Raw genomic sequence first — 25,942 nt, forward strand, 5'->3', positions numbered from 1 at the left:
CATAGAAACCAGTTGGAGTCGTGTAAGGAGATGGCCTGCAATTTTTGGCAGTTTTTTTTCTTCCTTCTGTAATTTATAACTTGCAAAGTAACTTTCATTAGCTGCTTTTTTTTCACTGGTGTTTCAAGAGAGTAAACTAACTTGGGTATATCTGAAAGGTGCCTCCAGGAAAAAAATTCTGCCAATATAACATATTCTAGTGTGTAAAATATGAGTGTTCTTTTCCTAAAATATGGTATGATTTATGTTAAGGCAGTTTCTGATTTCCATGTGAAATGAGTGAGAAAAATTGAACCGTGGATGTTAATGTTCTTGCAGACTTCAGAAAAATGCTAGGTATCCTTTAGCTGTGTCTCAATGAGAGATTAATAGTGGTAATTACTGATTTTGTGAATTAACACAAATGACTGAGGGCTTTTTTTTTTTAATTAAAGAGGTGCACAAACACTGCAAAATGCTTTAAGTGGTATTACAAAAATTAACAATCAGTGAACTAAATACAACTACAGATTAACAAAAAATGTAAGCTTGTCTGATAAATTCTTAATGACTGGAAAGTTATAAAGTCTCAGACTTAACTATTCCAAGAAATTGATTTTTTTTTAAGTTACTGAATTTTTTTACATTACAACAGATTGAGGATACAGTGCATTGAAGGACAGACAAGTGTGGTAAGAATCTGTCTTAAGTAATTTGCATCTTGATAATATGTTGCAGCTTGTCCATATAATGCCAGAGAGGGTGAATGAAAGTGAATGTTCATTATAAAAGGAGAGTGAGGGTGTTCAGTAAGCAGTACGCAACATGTACAGATTTAAGGGACTTTTAACAATAGACTTGGAGCTTCTCAAACATATTGTAAAGACAGTGCACCCTCTCACTAAACACATCGGAGCACATGGTAGTTTCTGAGGTTTTAAGACAAAGATGAAGAACTGTGATGAAACTAAGAAAAAATGAGGGAAAGACAGAACATACTAAAAGCTTAATTATGAGGGCATACAATAAAAGTAGAAGTCAGTTATCCTTCAGGGTGTGGGGGGTTTTCCATTGTATGACTGACTATACATGGGAATCTGGAATTTTTCACATGTACCATCCTGTTTTCTGTTAATACTCATGCATTGATTCGTGAACCCAGTGTTTTTAGGTGTTTAGGTAGGACAACACTTACATAGCAGAAAACATGCACTAAATGAAAACCATTATTAAGCAGATGTTTTGCAAAGGTCTAATGTGATAGGAACTATTGGAACTGATAGAGAATGAATTCCACTGATGAGCATATGCACTGTTGTATCTGAAAATGATTCAGTGAAATCCAGGCAAGTATTAAGCTTTCAGTATCTGTTTTCCTGATTTTTGTTCCATGTCAGCTTGTTCTACTTGAATGATTAAGTACTCATATATTAAATGTAAATCATGAGTTAACTATATATAACTTGTATGGTAAATTAACAAAACTAAAGTAAGCAACATGTTTTTGATTAAAATACTGTGTTAAGTGGTCGTCTTAAGATTTGTATTTTTCAAATTACATGGTTTTGTTACTAAATTAGTTTGAATTTATGAATATTCATAATATGCTCCTTAACAGTCTAGAACAACTTATGCATAAGAATTAGGTATGTCATCTTTGAGCAAAACTGTGAAGTGTTCAGAAACTTTGAGAAAATGAGTGTTCTCTAAATAGCTCAACAGTGATTTCTGCTCCTTCTGATGCTCAGGGTGCAGCTGCACAAACAAAAGCTACTCTGAGACAAATTGGAGTTGGAATTTGCAGCATTCTGGTTACTTATGAACAACTTTCACATTAGAAATTCTGCGTTAGACAATCTGAAATATCTTCTTGCGCAAACACTGAGAAACAAGCTACTGTCTTCACAAGGAGTTATTGCGTGCAAATGAGCAGTTGCCCCAGAATAGCTAACAGGCCATAAATTAACAGCAGCACTTACCTTGTATGATAGAGTGAACGCTGAGGCTGATTCATTCAATCAACTTTATTCCTTTTTTCTTCTGAGAGAAATCATAGCATTATAAACCTACCTGTGGTTATACTTGCCTTGTAAACAGAATACGTATCATAAATATTAGTAACTTCTCATAGAAAAGCTTATACCTTTATCTGAATGCTTCTGAAAAGCATTCATTTTGTATTTAACATCAATATGTTTTGTTCTCAGGACAGTGCAAAATGTTAGTAAAATTATCCTGCTGATGACTTTCTTACAGAGAGCAGATTTTCCTCGCTAGGGTATCTTGCCATCACATCAAGCGTATCAACCATCACTGCTTCGTACTCTTGTATTTTCCTCATCTTAGTGGTGTACTTCTCATTACAAGCCATTTGAAACAGCTGGGTTTGAAATATTGGCAAGAGCTACTCTTGCTACGCTGCCGACAGCATTTCGGTGGCAGGAGGTGGAGGTGAGGTTGCTGACTTCTAAAGAGAGAAAAGATGTGGTAAATGGGTCGCACGGGAAGGAGCCCTTGGGAGGTTTGGGCTTCAGCACATGACAGTTAGTCAGGTTCTCTGCTAAAACGCCAGAACACCTGGAGTCGTGAGCTGAGGTTCGTCCGTGAACTCATCTGTCTGAGGCGGTGATTTACACAACTGTGAATCATAACTCATGGTAAACTGGTTTGCAGAAATGGTGCTTGCAAATGGAAGGGAGGTCATAGGCACAGAAGTGGTAGCTGTCTCTTGTATCATCTCATGTAAATAATTTCATTTGCTACAGTTGATCAGATATTTTCATTTTGGGTTTGTGAATTTTTTTCAGTTGAAATGTTCCCAAAGCTCTGTCTCTTCCTTTCACGTTTCTGTGCCGAGCCAGGGATAGGTTTGCCCATGAATCACCTGAGAGATGAAAATTCAGAGGAAAGTGTGGGGAAACTCCCAAGCAGATCACTTGAAAATTATTTCATCAGGCTTGATTCTCTTTCTGTTCTGGTGCTTTATGGACATTTTGGTGGTGAAAAAAACCACAAGGACAATCCACAAGTAAGTGATATGGAACCTAAAGCAAAGCTTCGTCATTATAATTCTTTCCAAGGCTGTAGAAAAACTCTAGAAACTTAGGGTCACAAGAAGTTAAATTTCTTTAGCTTGCTGTTTTCTTTTTCTTTCTGTTCCATAAAGTGCTGTGGCTTTTTTTTAAGGAAATGTTAAGGAGAAAATTCATGGTGGTGCTTCAAAATGTATAACTAATGTGCCATAGGAACAGTCTTTTCACACAGAAAATTACATTTTTCTATAGAACAGGTGCAAAATGTCTTATGTCCATTTTCTTGGCCAAAAGAAGGATGTTGTTTCAAATAACTGCTGTTTCTCAGTTTCAAGGCTTCTCTCAAGGGTAGTCAGCCTTTGCTGCTGGCAAGCTTGGCCTGCCACTCTTCCTTTAGAGCGTGGTACTTTTGATTTTTATCATTTTCTGAGTAATTACTGTGAAAGGCTAGTGGCAAAAAAAATACCTTTTTTGTCTTTTTTTTTTTTTTTGTTAAGTCTTGAAATAACAGCTTCTGACTCAGGTGGCTGGCATAGATGTTGGTATTTTAACCGTCAGAAAATAGAGACAGCAAAAGTCAGGACTAATCTGTTTCCTGTAATGAGGGGTTAAATCCGCAATTTGAAGGTTGGTAGGAGGGCACTGATTTTAAAAGTTACAGAAGTTGCCGACTGTAGCAAATGCCAGCTCCAGCCTGTTGTAACTAATGGTGTGGGTTTTGAGTGAAGCTAAGAAGAGAGAGATTTTGAGTAAATTCCTGTTTCCTACAGACTTGACAAGTGATCTTCTCTTCTGCTTGTACTGCCCAGTTTTTAAGATAAAGATCGAGTTTTAACTTTCATGGTGGAAACTTGGAAGCAGTTTCTTTAAGTGTTATTTAAATCGTGGAACTTGAGGCTCCTTGCACAGTCACCTGCTCATCAGGTTTTATTTTGAATTACGGAACATCCTGCTACTTAGGCATGAGCATGCAAATGTGATAACGCCTTCCCGGGGTCCTTTCAGACGGTTTTCCCTCAGGGTAGGATCTCCGACCTTTCTGAGCATGTCTCAGTTGTACCTAAGTTACACTGCACATAGTGTTTAAGTAATTTTCAGGTAAAATGTATGTTTGGTTTGTGTTCAAAGGTTTTATGTCATCTTTGCAAGCTGAAGTAACTGGAATATTTCGTTTATCTTTTTATGTTGTTAGTAATATACTTTGCGTTCAGTAGGGTTTCACAGAAATGTCTGAGAACAGAATTTGTTCTTGCAGGAATTTACTGTTGCTTTGGAACCAGACGTGTTTGACCCCACTTTTCTCTGAGGTAGCGTGTTGGCTCTGCAGGGTTACCAGGGTAAAGAGCAGCCCAGGTGTTTTGTTTGCTCCGTTGCGGGGACTGGATACGGCAGGGGCAGAGGCAGTTAGCCTGAGCGCTATTTCTGGGCACTGAAACTTGTCGAGACAGGAATGCATTGCACCTTCCGGGTCCTAGTTTTCCATCCAGAGTATAAACTGATCTTATTTTAAAATAATTTATATAGCCGATTGCTTACATTTACCTACTAACACTTGGTTTCAAGTACTGGTAGCTAAAATGAAACAATAGTGTATATATTTAAAAAAAAAAAAAAGTTTCTCTGAATACAGGGCGAAAAATGCTGATTGGCATGTGATGCTTAAAATTTTAACCTATAAAGACTTACCAAGTTGTCTCTCCTCCTGCAAGTTTAAAACAGAGTTTGTTAAAAAATAAAAAAATAGTTTTGAACGTATTCACTGTTTTCTTTCTCTTCTTTAATGGAAAGGTACTGCCCTCGTTTTCATGATATCCTCTGTAGCTTTGCATTCATTTAAAAATGTGTGTACCTGACAGGAAGGCCAGCTGTTAATGTTACCCGTTCTCTCTTTCAAAAGGAAGGTGCTTCTGCCCGAAAAACACAGACTCCAGCAGCACAGCCTGTTCCACGACCAGGTAAGGTAACGTTGTGCTTTTGTAAGTGTGAGCTTCAGAAAAGTTGTACTTAAATCCGTAGCTGAAGAACGAGATGGGAGTCGTTCATTTATGGCCTTGAATTGTATTTATTGGAAATGAGAAGTAACTGGTTTGGTTAATGTTTTATCGTGCATAGCTTGAGAACTGAGCTGGTCCACGGTTGGGGTTGCGTTCACTCTGAACTGCTGCCTGATACCTACCGAACGGCTGCACTAGTGAAGTTAAAAAGACAAGTGCCAGACTTCTTGTTTATCGTCATGGTAGTTCGCAAGTGCCAGCAGCTGAAATGCTTTTGAAATCTAGTGATTCTTTGCCATGCTGCGCAGCATGGATCTTTACCAGCTGAAGAAAAACTAAAATCCTGAAACTTAAGGACTTCGGTTTATTTTTCTCCTTCTTGCTTTTGATATCCATTTGGAAGATTCCTTGTGAACTGCTAAGAAACAGTGCTAGAAAGCTTCCAGAAGTGCTCCAAGCATTCATAGCAAGGTTTATTACTTCTGCCGGAATTAGTTGAATTAATGCTACTAAAGTGATAAATAGCGCTTAGTGTCCAAGTGCTTCAGTTTAGATCAGATACTTGTTGTGGTAAGCACAGGCCAAATATATAGTGAGAGATGGTTAATACCCTGAGAAGAAACAACCTAAACAGCAAAGCTAATTTCAGAAAGAAACATATTATTGCTTCTATTATCAATGTATCAGAAATCATTTATATTTCTCTTAATAAATTATTGTCATTACTTCTTTCCACTTCTTAAGAAGAAAGACCGCACATAAGATATTTGTAATGGGACTAGAATCTCAAACTGGACATTTTAAAATCCTAGTCTAGTAGACTTTAGCTACCAAGTCAATTTTGGACATCAAATTGAATCTCAAGTTGAGATCAGAGATAGAACAATGTAGGTACTTTGTCTCATTTTAATGAGAAACCCATAGAAAGATGTTTAAAAAGAATGTAAGAGTGCAAACAGTATGTGAGAGGATCAGTGTTAGCAAACAGCTATGTGCATATCTGCTCCCCGTCTACATACTATAAGAATTTTTGTTTTGGTGGGAGAAAGTCTCAAGTGAAAGATATTTTTAAAGAACAAAAAGGAGATTATTGCTGTTACGAAGGTATTTGAAAGGGGTCTTTTTTTTTTTTTTTTTTTTAATAAATTAACTTTTTAAATTAATATACCTGTTTAGAAGCGCTGCTGGAGTGCTTTGTGGTCTTGTTTAGACTACTAAGTGCTATGAGTGCATGCCCTGCTAATTCCTTGAGATGTACTAGTAGGATTTAATGCTAAGACTTAGTCTTGTAAAAAGAGTCTTCCCAAAAAGTCTGTTTTCATATTGACTATTCTCAGCCTGCCTAAATGGTGTTGTGCATGGATTCTTCTGTTTGGTTATTTTGGTACTAGAAAGGTCATGCTGCCTGTCATATTTATCTCAGTAGCACTGTTAAGCATAATAATGCACCTGGAGTTGACAGACAGCAGGAAAAGGGTAGAAATGGCAAGAACAGAAATCTGACTGAATTGTCACAGGTCCCTACTTCTAGCTCTAACTTCATATGCATTAACTGGCAGAAGTGTATTTTTTTTGTACCTTATATAGGTTATACTGATACTGTTCTTCTCTAAAGCCAATCTAATCCAGTATCTCATCTCCATATTGTAAACTGAAGAGAGAATAAAGAAGAGAGGCATAGTCTGATGAAAGTCTATACTACTTAAACTTTATTCCAAATAAAAGATTATTTTTCTGTCCTAGAGTATTTTTGGGTTTGGAACTTTTAAAATATCAGTTGTTCTGTTCTTAGTGATCAAAGTATTTAAAACATGCAGTCTGCGAGAGGATCCTATTTTGCGCTAGAAGCATTAGTCTAATTAGACAAAACAGTTTTACAATACCGATTTGAAAAATATCAATCAGGTGCGCTTGTAATTTCAAATTTTTGTGTGCCTATCTAGAGTATCTAATTTTCTACTAACCTGCAACAATGTTTTAGTGCAACTCTCAGACTTCTTACAAATGCTTTTTTCAGGGCAGCTGATGCTGTCCGTATATTTGACCCGTATATTTGTCTATATATTTTTTCCAAGAAAGATACATAGATATCTAGATTTAAAAAAAAAAACCAACACTGGATAGGTAAAGTTCATGTGGTTCAATATAGTGTCACCAATTATATCTGTGCATTTGACAGTGGCAAGAAAAGATAATTAAGGATATGGTCTCAGTATTTCAACAATGGCAACTATGTGGTGTGAATATTTATACTGTTCTAGCCAGTTTCTGAAACAGTTGGTCATAAATAAACATGAGCAAGTTGGTGTTATAAAATTGGAAGTCAATTAATGAAATTTGTCATGCATAGTAGCAGTTTAGACTTGAGATAGTGTGCATCACTCTTTCTACTACTCACCATTTTCTGATTTTTTTGAATTAGGATAAACACGTACAATGAGAATTATCAAGCACAGCAGTTCTTTCCTTAAGTTAGGACTCCTAAAAACTCTGTTTGGAAAAATGAGCTATAAAATGTTTATTTGGAGGAAGGCAAGTTATTCAGTAATAGCACCAAAGTGAAGAAGCATAAGCTTTTACAACTTTGGACTGAAGTAACCCTCATATTGTGGAGGTCACTGAACTTGGAAATCTGAAATCAAAACATTTTGTTGAAAAAGAAAAGTTACAGCTATTAATACTGGGGGAAACATCTAGGGTGTCCTTTATCTTCAGGAGAATTCTAGTTAGATTTTTTTGTTGTTGTCGTTAAATATCTTTGGTTTCTCTCTGGCCAGCATTGTTTGGTTGGGTGTTTTTGTTTAGGAGCTTTTTGCTGTGAGCGCTACCGCATCTGTCAAGTTTCATTGTTGCTGGCACCCAGAGAGCTCATACAACTTGGAAATTGCAGTCCAGAGCCAACATGACTAAGCTGGACATTCAGATTTTGATTGTAGAAAGTTCTGTATGTGTTAAGGGGTAGCAAAATTCTAAGGTTGTTATCCACAATAATAAGTGCTAATGAAAAGGTGAGGGTCTGTAAAGATGATTTTGTTGTGAAACAGTCTTCACATTGGTTCAGCACTGTTGAACTCCAAGATGTACAAACAGCTTGCTGTTGAAGATTGCTTGCAATATTGGTCAGCGTTACAGTGATCCAGCCTCTTAGTTTCAGTAAAAGTAGGCACGATTGACCCAACTATACTTACTGTTTTCAGGCAGTCAGAAGCTTTTTATCTTCTAAAAACTGCAGCCCAAATCATAAATCCCTTCTTCAGCTTGATATATTGTATCTGTAAAAATGATCTATTGACTGTAACATGACTCCTCTGTTCTTTCCTGTGAGTAAAAGCCTTGAAATGTTGCCCCTGGCAACATTTGTGTTATGTATTAGTCATTCTGCCATAATTTCTGTTTTTGTTTTTGGTTTTTTTTTTCAGTTTCTCAAGCAAGACCACCTCCAAATCAGAAAAAAGGTGAGTGATTTTTAGTCATGTTCTTTTTATTTTTGTGTGAACTGGTTGCGCTCCATCTTTTGCTAGACCACAGGCAACAATATGAGGAAGCAGCGGACAGCAAGCAGCATTGTATTTTGGTAAATATGGGTCACTGCCCCAAACAACATTAGAGTCTGGAGGCTCCTGATACAGGAGTACTTATTTCTTCCCCTCTCCCCTGAATGAAGACTTATTTTGGAATTATGGAACAGATTTACTACAAGTTTTTAATATTTTTGCATAATTTTGGTCTGTAAAGCAAGTGTTTTATTTTGTTTTTGTTTTTAAAATACAGTTCATTTTAAAACAGGCAAAAGTAACTTTATTATTTCTACAGGATCTCGAACTCCCATAATCATTATTCCGGCAGCCACCACCTCTTTAATAACTATGCTTAATGCAAAGGACCTTCTGCAAGATCTGAAGTAAGTAGCTGACTAGAACATACTGTATAAAAGACTGTCTTCAGATACAAAGGTATATCTAGAGTACTAATTCATTAAGAAGGAGTATCTACTGTCTCATGACAAATTAATTTTACATACCAGATTATAAAGGAAGCACGTACTTCTTGAACAATAGGAAAAAAAGCACTCCTTTTCAAAGTTTTTTGCACAGTTGTGACCTCTGAGCCCAGGCAGACTGAGAAGAAGGATCTACTGTACCAATTCCTAATAGCTGTAGTGATTTCCATTTATGTAACATCTGTGCACACATGCCAAATCTGTCTTTGCCTATTTCACTGTGACCTCTCTGAAACTGCAGTCACACGTTTGTCAAAATGATGGAGACTGTCGTCTTTTTTAAACAATTTTTGCCTCGTGATCATTGGTAAATAAAGGGCTCCATACTGAAGTGATGAGCATTTTTTTTTAAAGTTCACATACAACAAAAGATAAGAATAAAGCATTACCTTTAAGAATTGATAATGATGCAAATTCACTTTGTTACTGAGTTGTTAAAATCTGTGTTTACTGCTTGAATAAATGCACTCAGCTCATTCTACAACTTAATTCTTTATGGCTGAATGCAATCAACAGTGCAATCAACAATTTTTTCATGGTAATGTAAAATTTACTATTACAGTAAAAAGGAAGTGTCTTTCTGCTTGTCCAGCAGATCAAGGTGTTCAGAGTTGCATATCTGTTTATACCAGTTAATTCTTCTGAAAAATGCAGTCATTTTCACATAGAAATATACTGTTGCCAATTCTGTCTGCCACAAGTCTGTTCAAAAAATGGAGAGCTCTTCTTTCTTCCATCTGTGGTACTTTGCTTATCATTTATGAGAGTTTTTTTAATACGCATTGCCTCTTTCAAAAGTAAACTGTCCACATTGTAGTGCTACAGCTTCCACTGGAGTTGCCCTGGACTGTGGGATACAAAGTGCTTTCTGACCTCCAGCTATTCCTAGTTCCTAGATTACTGCCAGATCGTCAAAGATCCAGTAGGCATGCTGGGCCCTTGGTGTCACTTCCAAAATACTTAATCAGAATGAAGTCTGGCTTTTAATATTATAGTGTAACGTACAAACAGTCACCAGACTGATGTAATTGTGTTGACAGAGGATGTTGCTTGTTTGTGTGTTTTTATATTTTAGGAAAAAATATATACCTGTACAAGCTGTGAATTGTACTAAAGCATTTTCTTGCACCTATGTAGTTCATCACTTTTTGATACAGAAGTAGCTATAATGGAATAAAGTACCTCTATGTCACGTGTAGGTGTATCTGTGCTAGATTTGCAGTGTTTTCAGCTCTGCCGGGGTAGACTTACAGTTAACTTTGATAGATTTGCCCCAAGAGAAGGCTGATCCTTACAGTGCAAAGAATGTGATTCAGAAAAAATTAAAAGAAGGTTAAGGGGACAAAGGATGACACCGATGTGGTTAACAGGTATGTAAGACAAAAGAGTCAAGATGAAAGAGCAAGAGATGTTAATGAATCGAAAGTGCAATAACAGAATTCAGAAGAGCAAAAATTTAACATAGCCATGACAGTTCTGGCACTTTTCTAGAAAATGTGCCACCTGCCCTGAATTTTCCATGTTCAAGTTTATTGATGTAGTTGATTTAGAAATGACTGCAGGGCTTGTTTTTACTGTTCTGGCACACAGTGTAGAACTAGCTTTAGAACTAGTTTTTGATATTATAGTCCTAATCAAAATATTGGGGGAGTAGGCGTTATAAAAACACGTCTCAAGTTCTAAACACAGTCGAATGTGTGTTATGATGATCTCGATTACTGTCCACATTAGACTTGCCTTATTCTCTGCACATTTTTTAGCATGCCTGAGTTGGGAAAGAATTGGTGTTGACCTGACCTCAATGAAAATGTTTTAAAGTTAATGCTAGCAATTGGAGTCGAGTTTAGAGCTTAGTCATGAGCAGCTGTGGCAGTTCAGTGGATAGTGTCTTACCAATTACTTCCCATAATTTGATCTTGTTCAGTCACTTGCCTGTAACCTTAGGAAAGGGACCTGCTGTCTTTGTAAAGTGAGTGAGAACACCAATTTTTGTGAATGATCATTTTACCAATTAACAGAGAGAGAATTAGGCACTATTTATTTCCTAGTTTGGGTATGAAAAGGCATTCTAAATAGATGCAAGTTGGTGGGGGGAGTCGTATGTGTGTGTTTTGACCAGATTTGGGAGTAGAAATCCAGAGAAGCAGCTAAAAAAATGTCAACTACTGCACAGTCAGGTTTCAAAACACGCTTCTAGTGTATTGGATGGTTAAAAGGGGGCCAAGTACAAATGCGTAGTCAAGGTGCCAGCTATTATTTTTTAGCAAATAATTCCCGAGAGAAGGTGGGAGAGGTTGGTTGTTTTCTTTAATGCTAAAATTTCTTAAGTTTGGGTTTTTGTTTTTTTTTTTTTAAGTCCTGGTAGCAATGAGGTAAACCTTTCGTATTTGTAATCATACAGTAATTTCTACTGATTTTTTGATTCTGGAGCACATGGCTTTTATCATACTTACTGAATAGATGGTTGTTTTGCTCCCATCTATAGCATATATTTCATAAACATTCCGTAAGCTGTCACTTATTCTTGTCCTCAAAGTATATACATTTATGTAAGCATTTCCTTTAGTGCTTTCTTTACGATAGTCGTGTTTGCTCTTCTTCCTTGTGAATTTGTTCACTGTAGTTTTTATTCAGAACATGCAGATGACAATACACGTGGTGTTCTGTCCTGGAGAAATGTGTTCAAAAACATTCAGATTTTTATAGTGAATAAAACCAAAGTTATTGCAGTCCGGAAGATAAAGTCACCAAGATGATATTCAGTTGTGCTTCCATCACATAACACAATTTCCAGCTGACTGTAAAACAAAGAGAAGTTGGCAATAACCTAGTGTTAAAATGAGTTCCTAATCACAGAAACTTTTAAAACTCGAAGTAAAATTGAGAATACCTGTATGAGCCAAATTCAGGGGTGTCTTAGATGTATTACATAGTGGTGAAATGTTAAATTTCTTTTAGAACAGCAATGTTGCATCTTAGTATCCATGTTTGTCTAATTTGGAGGAGGTGGTTAAATTTACTGCATCCTTTTAAGATGCATCTGCCTCTTCATATGTATTTAAAAATGAAATTCAAAAATGTGACCTCTAGATTGTTGTTTGTATGAATATTTTATTAGGACTGCAATGTATAACAACAGTGTTAATAATGTTATTGTTTACCTCCATGTTCTGTAAGAATTTTTTCTTATTCAGTGCAGGGGATGTGTGTTAAAGAAAGAAATTCTTCTCGTTGCTGTCCACCAGCCTGTCTTTTGAGATTTTTCGTAGTTTTTGAAATGTGGGTGGGTTGGATTTTTCATTTGTTTTTTTTGCTTTTTTTTTTTAATCCCAGCTTTTCAGTCCTGACTCCCATTTCCTTTAAGCCTGATGAGTGATGAGCAAATCTCAAATGGTTGTCTTAAAAGCTCAAGAAGATCAAACTAATCCTCTTCTCTACCCAAACAAACTTATATAATACAGTTTCTGTCTGTTAATGTTGGCAGAAAAAGGCTTCTGATTTGTTGGTTAGAAAGACCATTAGGTATACTCATGATTAAAGTCGCACCTAACTTCTAGGGTTTTAAGTTTGCAACTTAGTAGAAATGTTTAATTCACATTTAATGTTTTGGTAGATAACTTTAGTTTTTCCAAAGCAGAACAATGTTGCACTGTTGTGCGTAGCACAGAAATGTTTGTGTCAATTAGATGTGATAGATGAAATATGTGAATATATTAACTGTTTTTTAATTCATTCAAATCTGTATTGGAGAGATGAATGTCTTAATTTTTTTATAATATTCTAGAGCGTATAAGTGAACTTTTTTCCAATGTGTCCTGTATACCTTTCTTCTTCTGTATTTTCTTTTGAACGGTGTAGTTGCACATGTACTAGACAGATGAGCATAATTTAATTTATAGTTTTGCCTTTTGCATGTGTAATGCTTTTTCTATATTTGCAATACCAGTTAATTTTAGTGCACAGTTCATAGTTGTTTTCAGCTTTTTGCTTTTCTAGTGCAGCTGCATGCAGACACAGGCACATTTCAAAATTCATTCTGCCTTCTTTCTTACTATTTTTGAAATAGTCTTAAATCATGAAGAGGGGTTCAGTTGTTTGTTTAACTTAGGAAAGTAAAATATTTTTGCTTGAAGATTTATTGGCAATTTTCACATGCTGCTTTAAAAATGTGATATTGCATCTGAATTTTTTTTTCTGAAATACCATTTTCTCATTGGATATAAAATGTGGTTTTAAAGGTGGGTGGGGGGCTCAAAAGAGAATGATCTGTAATTTATTTGATGGTTATATCTTAAGCATTTATTTTTGTCCTACAAAGATTCCATAAGACTTGAGAATCACATTATCCCTACTGTCCACTTGGAGAAGCCAGTAAGCGAATAAATCCAGAACTGTAGTTTCTTTTTCTGTGTTAAAAGAATTCATCTTAGTAACCAGATGAATCATCTGGTTATGCAAAATCACCATTGTCCAAAAAAAAGAAAGAAAGAAAAAAAAACCTTAAAAACCTTTTTGATGAAAAATCCCACCTTTCTTGAGAAGGCATAATTCTGATGGCTAGAGTTTGAATTCCCCAAAGGCAAGAGCTATAAAATTTGCTTTATGAAGCGATCATTTCTTGGTGTCCCAGGGTCCCCTCAGTCATTGAACAGAATGAGCTATTGCCACTCAGCAGCTTGTTGTACTCTGGTTTCCCACCTGCGGGTGCCTGGGGTAAGGTAGGCCAGGCATGCCGCAAGGGTGCAGAAACAGCTCTGGCTTTAGTTCTGAGGTGCAAAGGACCTTTTAGTGTGACTGTTTTCACTATGAAGGCTTATGAACTGTTATTTTTATGTCTTTTTGCTGTGCTGAGTGAGTAGTCACGGAGGCTTGGCACATTGGAAATGACGCCTTCTGTGACTGTTGCCAGTAATGCAACCCTCCAATAAAGCTGTTACTTTTCCTGTTGATTACATCAAATTACTTTTGTCTACTAAAGACTTCCTTATTCCCCAAGGTTTGTACCATCAGATGAAAAGAAGAAACAAGGCTGTCAACGAGAAAACGAAACTCTAATACAGAGAAGGAAGGACCAGATGCAGCCTGGGGGAACTACAGTCAGCGTTACTGTACCTTATCGAGTAGTAGACCAACCTCTGAAACTTATGCCACAAGACTGGTAAAAACAGATCTTCCATTTAAAACTTTCTTAATCAGGAGAATGCAGAACTTGGAGGGGACCAATAAAATTCTATTGAATAGCATAAAAAGTGAACATATCTGTATAAAGGTAGATTTGATTGTTACTGTGTAGGAGTCTTTTCTTGTTTCAGGTTACAGTAATAAGAAATTAACCTTCTTAAAAGATCTTTCTTCAGAAATCATAGCATTCAACATTTTAGCAGTATGAGCAGCATAGTTGTTTTTAGTAGGTTTGTTTGAAATGTTCCAGAAATTTGAGTATGAGTATGCATGTGAGTTTTCTGCTTCTTGAGAACTGGACATACTGTACTGTGCAAGTCACTGAAACGTGCTCTGAGAGAAAAATCTTCCTATTTAGTTGTCTTTCTGCATGAGACTTTACTGGGCAGATATGGTTGCAGGCCTTCAACATCTAACATTCTTAATTTTTTTAAACTATTAAAAAAAAAAAAAAGAAAAGAAAAAACCCTCACATCAGGCAGTAAACACTGGACTGAAGTTTTGGAAGTGAATCAGGTTCATTGAATTGGATTCAATGATGGAAGCTTACTTGAAGGGAGAGCCCCAGTTGGGGAAAGGGAATCATAGATGGCTTTTACTTTTAAGGAAAAACTGTAAACAGTTTTTGTCTGTAGGCACTTCTCCAATGCTGTAAAATTATACTTGATGGACATGCAGGAGATTTAAATGTGCTGTGCTGCTGTTACTACAACGAGAAATTTTGCTAAGGTACACTGCTTGTCTTGCATTAATGTTATCACAGGAATAAAGACAGGTGTGTTTTCCTTTTTAGAGGACATAATATTTAGAAATTCAAGGCCATCAGCATCTCTTTCCATGTTCGCAGGGATCGTGTGGTGGCAGTGTTTGTACAGGGTCCCGCTTGGCAGTTCAAAGGCTGGCCTTGGCTGTTGCCTGATGGATCACCTGTCGATATCTTTGCAAAAAGTAAGTTTTTTAGTGTTTTGGTCGTTACTTTGTTTCGGGGTTTTGTTTTGTTCTTCCCTCAGCTAATGCCTATGGGCGGTCTGAACTAGGATGTTTGAGGGGAAACAAAAAGGGCTTAGGTCCTCATGCAGCTGGCAAATGTCAGTTTGTGCCCTCTGTATTAATCAGCTATTATTTTATTAAGAATGTTTCACAAATATGATGTGGTGCCTGACAAAATCTTGAAATTCTATACTCCAATTAAGTGCTGTGTGCTCAACTACTTTTAAGGTGCGAGCTAAATGTTAAAACTTTATTCATCTGAACAGGTTTTTTGAGTTATTGGGATTAAATCCAGGATGCTTTGGGCCAGTGTACTTTTCTTGCACAGATTACCAGACGAGTCTTTTAACTGTAACATGTGCAGTAATATCCAAAGAGAGTACAAGCTTCTATTCTGTGTTGCTTTTGCTTCGTTGTGAAGCTGCCTTAGAAAATAGAACTTTTAGTCTCACATATAGCATCCAGTGTTTTCTGAGCTATAGATTAAAAAAACACACACGCACACAAAAAGTCTTAGCTCAGTCTGCCCTCTTCCAGTCAGTATGATGAGGAAACAAGTTTGATTGGCTTTTATGTATGTACATATTTGGTATGTGAAGTAGAAGCTGGAAGGAGAATGCTAGCTGAAAAGTCAGATTGAAGGCTAAGAATATGTCTGTGAAGGAGAAAGCCGAATGAGCTGCTCAAGGGGGAACTAGGAGGAGGGAGGCAGTGAAAGAACCTGCAAGCTAAAATGAAAGAAAAAATACACCACAGGAGAGAATTTAACAAGAGAGGCTAATGAAAGAAGAAAATAACACTTCAAAATGAAGAAACAGAGAAATAGGAAATAGTGAAAAGCAAAACCAAGAAAAGCAATGTTAAATATTTAAGCTCTAACCAGTAGTTGCCCATTAGTTCCCATTAATTTTAACATTATGTATATATACATTTATAGAGGACCATAGGAATTGTCATGCCGAGCTTTGGCAGCATGCTTGATGTCTTTACTGTGCTAAAAAAAATCAAGGTCCTATCCTGAATAGTTCAGTCTGAAGGTACAGACTCTTACATTTGCAAGTGAAAGAAGAATCTCTCTCTTCTTACCTGGCTCATAAAGGTACATTGAAATGCACCTCTTTTAGTTTTAGAAATGCTTTCAGTTGCACTAAAGCTAGCTATTTGAAAAATATTTTCCTGATAAGTGTGTCTCTAGGGCTTTCCCTAATGACTTTATTCACTCCTCAGAATAAAGCTGATGTAAATTGAGAGAGCAGAGGCAGTGTCAGTCTGGTTGTGTTTGTATACTTTTTCCCAAAGTTACCGCTTAGGCCATATTCAGTGTCTTCAGTAATCCTTCTAAATATGGTTTGGGGTTTCTACAGAAGTCCACTGTTTCATCTGCAGTTTGCTGTTCTTCATGTAAGCCGCTGAGTCAGTGGTGATTAAAAAAATTCAAAACTTATTTTGGGGAAATTAAGAAGGTAGCTACCATAAAAAAATTTCTCAGTAAAATTTGTATTAGACCAGAGTATGTCAAATTCGTTATATTTTTTCAATTGCTATGTCACATAACATTTTATGAGTGGAGTCTTTAAATCATTCTCCTCAGTTTTCTTTCCAGCTGGACTGAGTGTTTAATGTTCATATAGCAAACAAGTTTTTTACCTTTGCATCTGCAAGTGAACATTTCAAATGAAATTTTGAATTATGTCACTTTAATAAACAAATATTTAATCTGAATATGATGTAAAAGGTCTTGCTACTAGAACATACTAGTGCACTTTAATACTGATTTTTCAGGTTCAGCAAGTGGGTTGTCTTTTGCTCAGTATTATTTAACCTTAATGCAGAGGTCCTGCTGGACAGTCATTAAGTTCTCTGAAAATGCACAGACTCAGTATATCCTGATTTGCCTTCTCTGGACTTAATTAAAACATCCAACGTTATATTATGGGGCAAAGATAGTGTGTATTCTTGGTTTTCATTCACAAGGCTTGAAATTTAGTTGCCAATGGTATAAGCCAGATGGTCACTTCATTAACTTGCTAATTGCACAGAATGGTAACTTCAGACACCATTCTTCTAGAAAGTCCCTAGATATATCATTTCAAAGAATGCCGTGTGTATGGAAAAGGAGGAGACTGAGTTTTATAGCTGTTTGGCTAAAACTGTAGGGGATTCTGTGGGACAAGTAATCAGAGCCTGGTATCAGAGGAGGTGTGACCACAATGTGTAAAATAACTAGTTCTTAAAAGTCTGGTCGAATGCTTCTGTTTAACTTCTCCAGTAATGCTATAGAAAAGCTCAGAATAAGACTGCAGTCTCTGTACCAGTAGAACAAAGCAAGTTTTTTAATTTTGCTTCATTCATCACTGCAAGATACTATGGCAGACATTGTAAGTGGAGCATTTCCTGTTGAACCTTGGGATTTTATTCTAAATTATGAGTTTTCACTGACTGCAGCATAACTTGATCCCAACTGAAGCTGGATTCAAGGAAGCCTTTTCTCCACTATTTTATATGTTACCTTTCTGTATTTTTACAAAATCTGATTTTAATATCCAGCAGACTTGGACTGTTAGTTCTAAAAAGTTAATTTTGTTTTTGTTTCCATTTTACATTTAACTTTAATGTCATAGTTGTTGCCATATCAAAATATACGAAGGTTTTGACTACCTTATGTGCTTATAGCCTTACCTCACTACCTCTGAGATTCAGTCCTTCGTGAGATTGGCTGCTTAATTTGTTGAAAAGTTACAAATCTATACAAAACAAAATGCATCAAATCAATTACCAGATAGAAATTGTACAAGACTTAAATACTTTACATGAGGTTGTATCAAAAGTATAATTTGGCCAAGAAAGCCAAGAAGGATCACAGGAAAATTTCAATACTCACTGTGTTAATGCTTAGGGTTTGTATAATTCACATGAGACAGTACTTCCCAAGAACAAAGTAACTGTTAACATAATACTGTTATTAGCTGAGCACCAGTTCAGAGGAAATTGGCAGTTACTAAATTAGCCAAATGCTTCATGTAATGTTCTAGGGTTGCACTGGCGTTCTGCTGTCAAAGCCTGCTACCCAGACGTTCAGGAAGTGCCCAGACTTCTCAGGGGTCTCAGCAGTGCTTTATTAATTTTTGGACAGCTCAGAGATGTTCAGAAAGAACATCTTAGTTTCCCAAAGAAAACATGTTTGAGTTGGCAGTGAGTTTCTCCTATTCTCCTGGAATCTCTGCATCTAAAAATAAGGGTTGCCCTTTCACTTAAAACCATAATAGCATGAGAGCTAGACTGTGGCCACCAACCACTGTGTTTAGTTCAGCACCCTTTATTAAGCAGTTGACTTCCTTGAGAGACAGACTTGTTATATTTATTCTTAGACTCTATGCTGGAAAGTAAGAGGGATTTTCTTTGTCAAATAATTAAACATGTAAACTCATCTAATTGTACTCTATAAATATTTTCCTGTTTCCTGTAGTTAAAGCTTTCCATCTCAAATATGATGAAGTACGTCTGGATCCAAATGTACAGAAATGGGATGTAACAGTGTTAGAATTAAGTTACCACAAACGGCACTTGGACAGACCAGTATTTCTACGCTTCTGGGAAACCTTGGACAGGTACATATCTTGTTGAAAATCCCTTAGTCATGCTTGTTTTCTGGGAATGCAAAATTAAAGCAACAAGGAAATTATATATAGCTTAGAGAAGTCTGAACAATGTTTGGAGTCAAAATACTACTTCTTTGGACTTTGTCTGACTGTATAGTTAAATATATACCAGTATCCTTGTACTTCAAGCTATAAATGACACACCTCTGAAGTATGTGTATGGTTTTTAAAGGAAGAGTAGTTATCATTAACCATCAATTAGTACAGTGATTCCCCACCTCCTTTTACGCAGAAGGAAAGGAATAGAGAATAATCTATCTAGTGCAGAGTTTTCTTTTTTTTTTTTTTCCCCCAGCCCTTCCTGTGGACTGCAGTTCTGAGCTTAAGAGCTCTGCTGCTTTCTTGCTCCACCTCACTTTAATGACAGTCTAAAATAGGTGAGAAAGTACTTTAAGATAGAAGAGCCATGGAGCATAATCTTACCCTGATGCTTTTGAGCCCACAGTACCTGATACAAGAGGAAAGAGGTTAGAAAAGGTATGCCGCGTAATGAGTCTTGGACTACTGTTCCTTTTACTCTGTTAGGAGCCTTCCAAGTACTTAGCACTGCCTTTCATGAGAAGTGAGGGATGGAGTATCACCAACAGTTCTGCCAAGAGCAGCGCTGTTTCTGACCCTCTGCTTCTCGCAGGCTCAGAGCCCTCTCTGTAGAGGACATTCCTTGTAATACCTCTCATGCTGTACAGAAGAAACCTCCTTACTGTGAAGCAGTTGAAGAAATATTGAGGGAGGGGGAAAAGACATGTATTTAATGAATATTTAATTTTTTCATGTTGATTCCATAGAAAACTGCTTGAATGGTTAAGAGTGGATTTCAAAAAGAAAAATCCTATGGGAAGTGTCTAAATAATTCTGAACATCAAACTTCCTATGGCTTCTGTTCTAAAATTATATATCTGTATTCCCAGAATGAACTGGAGTTTTCTTTAGCTACAGTCTTTCAATGTTAGAAGTCATATGATGCCTTGGACAGCATGAATTCACTTGGGGAAAAAGGTTTTAGCTGGTCCTCCTTTAGTAGGGACAGATACTGTGCATAGTACAGCGCTAAACAGCATATAAGACATTACGTCTCTTCTGCAGCTTGCTAATGCTCTAAGAAGTTTTAACAGTATTTCTTCTGTGCAACATTATTTCTGAGAGTACAATTTCTGTAGCTACCAAAAGAATAGTAATGTTGTTTTCTGTTAATTTTGCAGGTATATGGTAAAGCACAAATCTCACTTGAGATTCTGAATCCTTCAGCTGCCATTTATTTACTGGAGTATGGATTGAGAGAAATGAAAGAGGCTCCAGTTTGGAGACCAGAGCTCGCACTATAGGATTTGTCAAGAACTTTACAAATGAAGAAGGGTCACAGTTTAAACTTTTTATAAAATCTTGTTTGGATGCTTCATGCTATGGCAGGTTGATACCTGTTGTTATTCAGAAGCAAAGGGGTTTTGCTTAAAACTATTTTTTTAATAATGTTAGCCTTCTAGTCTGCAATCCAAATTGTATATTTTGATAGCAGCAGTTTCTTCTCTGTTTTGTTAAATTAGCCACATTTTTAAATAATGTGTTTTGTTCTTCATTAGAAAATAGGTTGATCTTCACTGCAGGTTACGAAGTGTGTGTGCGTGTGCGCATGTGCGCACGTTTGTGTGTGTGTATATATATGTGTGTGTCTATATATTATATATATATATAAAAAAAATTATAGACACACTTACGCGCACACAGATGTTACCAAGGCTTTCTGAACCACTTAGCTTCTGAGCTTAGTTTTGGTTTTCTTTGCTTATTGTTTCACTTACTGAGAATATTTTCTTGTGAATGATATTACATTTTAGTCAATAGGACTTGCAAACTGAGCAAAGTGAAGATTGTTTTGGATAACTCAAAATGTCAGCCTGTATATGTATATTCTGTCAGTCTTTGTTGAAAAAGGGATGATGAAAAATCAAGAACCACTTTTTTGGATTTGTAATGTCCCAGTTTACTAAATCTTTAAACTTTATTATGAATACCTTTCAAGTCATGTTAACATTAAATCTTCATTCTCCACACAGGTCGTTTTATTTAAACTGAAAGTGTGCATGTGTACATTCCCACTTATCAAATTACCTTTATATATGAGTCTAAATGTTACCTAGATTAAACAGTGAATAGAAAGGGAGAGAGTTTGGATCCCCCCCCCCCCCCCCAAGAACAGCCACCATGAGGAATGAATAATTTTAACTTCTTTACATTTATACCTCTATTATCACCTCTGCTATTTTTTCTTGTGATAAAAGTAGCCCAGACTATCTACAGGAGTTGTAATTTGCTGATATGAGTGACTAATTGGCCCTCTAACAGCCCTGCATTAGAACAGAAAATAAGCCTACTCCAGTTACCAAAGAGCAGATCTGCTTCATCTACAGTATGAGCATAACTGAGGCTAGAAAACCCTGGTATTTGTATGAATTTATTATATCTATATATCTATTTAATGACATGAAGTTGATGTTACATACCAGTCAATATACAGAATGATCAAATACTGTAACACCTGCATGGATTTGTCTGGGATAGAAAATACATGTTTATATTCCTGTTCTTGAAAATCAAAACCATGTTTTTTTTAATATACTTTACATTTAAGGTTTGACAAAAGTAAATTGTTCTACCTATTCTTCTTTAGTTTTGCTTTTTATTTGATGTTACCTTCATTTTTAATAAACTGGAAGGCACATCTCATTCAGAGGCTTTTTAAATGGTCTTAAACTTATGTGAGGACTGTGAGTTATGAGGGATTTTTGGTAATATGTTTTCATCCCTGCTGTACCAAGACTACTATTTTCAAATTTAGTGAATTGTCTTAAAGGAGACTTATTTAAGAAAAAGAAAAAAAAAAAAAAAAAAAAAGAATAACCAAGATTGGAAGAAGTTCACACTGGATTTTTGAATGAGTTCTGCAAAGTGACTGAGAAGAGCAAGCAACACAGAACATGTTTAAAATATGTTAAAAGTTCCCCTAATTTGTATTGGAAGTTTGGTCTGTGGAAGTGACTGGTTTTTTTTTTTCCCCAGTATTTAAGCATATTAAAAATGTATCCATGTCATATGTGAGTGAGCTAAAACATCCAGTACTTTGTTTTAAGCTGGGCTGTAATTAGAAAAACTGTAATGGTTATCAACACAGCAGTCACTAGCATGAGGAAATGGTACGTGTTAGGGGTTTTTTACTGCTTTAAATAGTGTGGTATCATACCTGTTTTTTTACTCTGAAATGTTTTCAATTAGAAAAGTAACTTTTTTCAGAATTAATCACTTTATGGCCCATCTTTATTTTTTTTTAAAGAAACTACTACAGTGAACAGCAATCTTACAAAGCAAGTTTTGAAGAAAAGTGTGCTCTACGTGCACTACAGTATACAGACTATACAGTGGTCTTAAAATATGCGAAGTCCAGTTATCTTTTTCTCTCCTGTCTTTCACATGTGTTTTAAAACCATGTGTAATCCTACCTCCAATGAGTTCAGGAGACGGCCTGATTAAATGCAATTCTTATATATACTGGGAGTAGCTCCCCTAAAACTAGTGAAGTTACATGGATGTGAAACTGGCAGAAGAGCAAAATCCATGAAATCTCTTTGTATGAACTGTGACATTTTCTATGGATTCAGCTCAGACCTCTTCTGTACTTGCAAAAAGTTTACAACACAAGTTGTAAAATGCAGTTTTGTGAAGGAGATGGCACCTGATTGTGCATCTTTTTGTCAGTCATAAAAGTAGCAATGTTTATAAAATGAGCCATTTTGCAATCAGGTTCCTGCTGACATTATTGGAAGCAGATTTAGGTTGGAGACCTAGGAGAACAGCTTTCCCGTTGCCTTCCTGAATATCTGCACATAGATTATGAAACTACTTGGACTTAAAAATATAGCTTTATAGCAGCATTTTGCAGCACAGCTGGGTTTTTAGACAGTATGTTCTACTTAATTTATCTACAAGTTAACATAGAATAATAAAGAGAGCCAATACTAAGAACTGGAGAAGCTGTAGGACCAGCCATTGGTTTTAGTGAGCTGCATTCTTATTGTTGAGCAAATTTGATACTCTGCTTAGAAGTGTATAAAGCGTGTAAACTGTACACAGTTAAAATATATAACTAAAACTGTTAGCTACTTACTTGACTGACTGCAGTTTATTGAATAATTGAATGATACTAGCATTGGGAATCAGATACCAAATAAACATCTGAAGTGTCACAACTCTACACTGTTTTGTAAGTACTAAAGCAAGATGAAAACTAGCTTGAAGTCTGCTGTTGGGCTTCCATACTGTCAGCAGCTCATTATTTCTGTTAGTGGCAAAAATATAGGGGCCCGTAGGGAGGTTTGAAATAATGATTTTATATTAAAAACTGAAATACCTACTGTTTATACTACTTGAGCTTTCTGAGTGCTACCCTGAACAAAGCAAAACAAACAAGGTGAAATTTGTTGTAAGGGAATGTATGGCAACTGCTTTTTAAAATGGACTTGCATACCTGAAGAAATTGCAGATCAGCATCTTCAACTGAGTAGGCTTAGCTATTTAGTTATTACCTGGAAATTTTTGTAGCGAGGTAGTTTCACAAATATGCACTACAGTCAGTGCTTGAGCTAGACAATTCATAGAGCTGTTCTGCAATGCTATAAATCTTTTTGGTTTTGAATACAGAAGAAAATGTAGATAGTGGATTATATGTGTTAAGCTGCCCTTGATCATGAGTTCAACTCATTATTGTATGATATTTGTCAGATAAGCCTTTATCTGAAAACAAATTTGGCTTTGGCTTTCATTTGGTATGCAATTGGTGTATAAAATACTACCATTCTCTGCAGGAACGTGCAAAAATAAGTTTTATTAGTATAGCTTTCATTCTTTTGCTGGTGAAATATGCACTAAGTTGCTAATTCTTGCAAAGACTATACAGAAGAAAGAAGCTGGTCAAAATTGATGGTTTAGATAGTGATTTTAAAATTTAATGTCATGAATGCATTTTAATTCAAAAGCCATAACTAATGCCAAGTACTTTATTAGAGCAATGTGTTCATGAAAAATTAAAATCCCTGCCTGAAGAAACTGTTGGCCAAGTAGGTTACAGTTCAACTAATCTGTGGGAAAATGTTCGACAAACTGGAATCTGTGAATGTCATTCTGACTTGTTCATTTGTGACTTAACTGATTTTTTTCAGAGATACGGCAGCTTTGCTTTCATTTTCTGAACAGAAACGTATTTCAGCAGTGCTTGCATAGTTTACCTTTTTAGTCTGTTGTGCATTCTTTTTATCTTCATACTGTTAACATGTGATACGATGTTTCTGAGGCAATGATCACTTTAAGTGAAGCTCGTGTGCTTGACAAATAGATGGTTTCTTAATGAACCTATCCAGTGGATAATGTGGAGTCTCTTGTTGGGCTGTCACTGACTTCTCTGCAGATCACTCTTCTTGCAGTGGTGATGCTATCATAGAGCATAAGTTTGGGAATAATGAGATTTAACCAAGCAAAATGCATTTGGGTAGGCAGCACACAGTGATAGGCTGTGCTTCTGGACTGATTTACTAAATTCATTTTTATTTAAACAAATTTTATAAGATTTTTATAAAAATGCAAATGCAAAGAACAATCTCAAATGTTTGAAACTTTAATGCACAGACTCTGTCGCATGTAAAACTGAAAGATATGAGGTGATACATAAAATCTCTAAGAAAAATATCACGGTTCATGGCTTTTATTTGCTTCTGTAAATTCACTTTTGGTCTAGTTTGATTTAGTTCAAAATGAGAAAATTTTGCTTCACAAGATTCCTGTGTGTATCAGTGAAAGCTGCCAGAGGTAAATCTTTAGCTGCAGTTGCCTAAAAGGTTGGTAGAAAGAGTTTGTAAATAATAAATCCTGGCCTAACTTTTGTCAGTGGGCCCAGAATTTACCTGTGGTTTTTTGAAGGTTCAAGTTAAAATGAAATTTTCAAGAATCTGATGGGGAAAGCCACCATTGAATGAAAGGAGATGAGAAATTTCTGGTGAAGTTAAACCTTTAACCTCTTGCTGATCTGTCTTAAACTTCTGCTAAATGATTGCTGTGATTACTGTAAAACATGTTTGGAGATTTCTGCCACTTGACCTACTACTTAAGACCTGGACTATAAGATTGACATTTTTGTGGAGTTAATTTATTAGTACAGTATTAGCTCAATTACGTCTTTTGAAAAATCTTAGAGAAAATATGGGGGACAGTTTCAAAGATGGGATGTCTTTCCGTATGGAATAGTCAATGTAGTCATGAGAGAAGAAACAAAGCACATTTTTCTTGTTCCTGTCAATCTAGACCAACCCTGTAGTTCTGTAGTACTGAAAGTTTATATCACTTAAATAGGATTGTAAAAAACAACTTAAAATTCAGAAAAATTGCTTGTAATTTTTCACTTGTTCCTGCTCTTTTGAGGTTCTATGTAGGAGACCCATCCAACCCCTTATCTTCATTCCTGACTCATTCTTTCTGCTTCCGTTTCCCAAACGGGGACTGTTCCCAAACCTGTAAGCTTTCTAAAGACCTCAGCACAGCATTTTTCTTCCGCGACCCCTCTCAGCGCACAACACTGCTGAGAAAGCACAAGAAGCATAATCTGCTATCCTATTACCTATCAAAGAGAGTTGGATAGAAAATTACTTCAATAAAAATACATGCAAATATGACCTATTAAATACTTTATCATGCTTCTCTTCATGTTTAGTTTTGAACCATAGCAATGAAGCTGTGAGTTTTTGAACACAGAAATACTGAAGGCGTACTAGTTGCTGTCTGTCCGTAATTATTATGCCTCTAGTTAGTCTCCACAACTGACCTATGGTAATGAATTGCATTAGAGCTCATTATTTAGTGAAATAGAAGGCCAAAAGTGTATCAAAGTTAATTCAGGATCAGCTTAACACCTTAATTCTCCAACATGTCATCTTTCTGGCAAAAGTAAGGGAGAGAGAGGTGAAATGTGAACTCTTCTAGTATTCCTGCTTTGAGTTAGCAAGGAAGACAGAATGCTTGGCATAATAGCGAAGGGGCTGTATTTCTTTTAATTTCTTCAGTATTCTGCGT

General features: G+C 36.1%; 1 protein-coding gene across 1 annotated transcript in view; it reads left to right on the plus strand.

Annotated features, from left to right (window-relative positions):
- Nucleotides 1–24,565, plus strand: part of CDC73 (cell division cycle 73) — a 108,717-nt gene extending 84,152 nt beyond the window's left edge. Inside the window, exons 11-17 of the mRNA XM_067300764.1 lie at nt 4,909–4,966; nt 8,425–8,460; nt 8,819–8,906; nt 14,002–14,163; nt 15,034–15,134; nt 18,643–18,784; nt 20,035–24,565. Of these exons, the coding sequence (XP_067156865.1) occupies nt 4,909–4,966; nt 8,425–8,460; nt 8,819–8,906; nt 14,002–14,163; nt 15,034–15,134; nt 18,643–18,784; nt 20,035–20,071 (624 nt within the window). The 3' untranslated portion in view covers nt 20,072–24,565. The remainder of the gene's footprint in view (nt 1–4,908; nt 4,967–8,424; nt 8,461–8,818; nt 8,907–14,001; nt 14,164–15,033; nt 15,135–18,642; nt 18,785–20,034) is intronic.
- The last annotated feature ends 1,377 nt before the right edge of the window (nt 24,566–25,942 follow it).

Source organism: Apteryx mantelli, chromosome 8 (genome assembly GCF_036417845.1).
Source record: "Apteryx mantelli isolate bAptMan1 chromosome 8, bAptMan1.hap1, whole genome shotgun sequence".
Lineage (NCBI taxonomy): Eukaryota > Metazoa > Chordata > Aves > Apterygiformes > Apterygidae > Apteryx > Apteryx mantelli.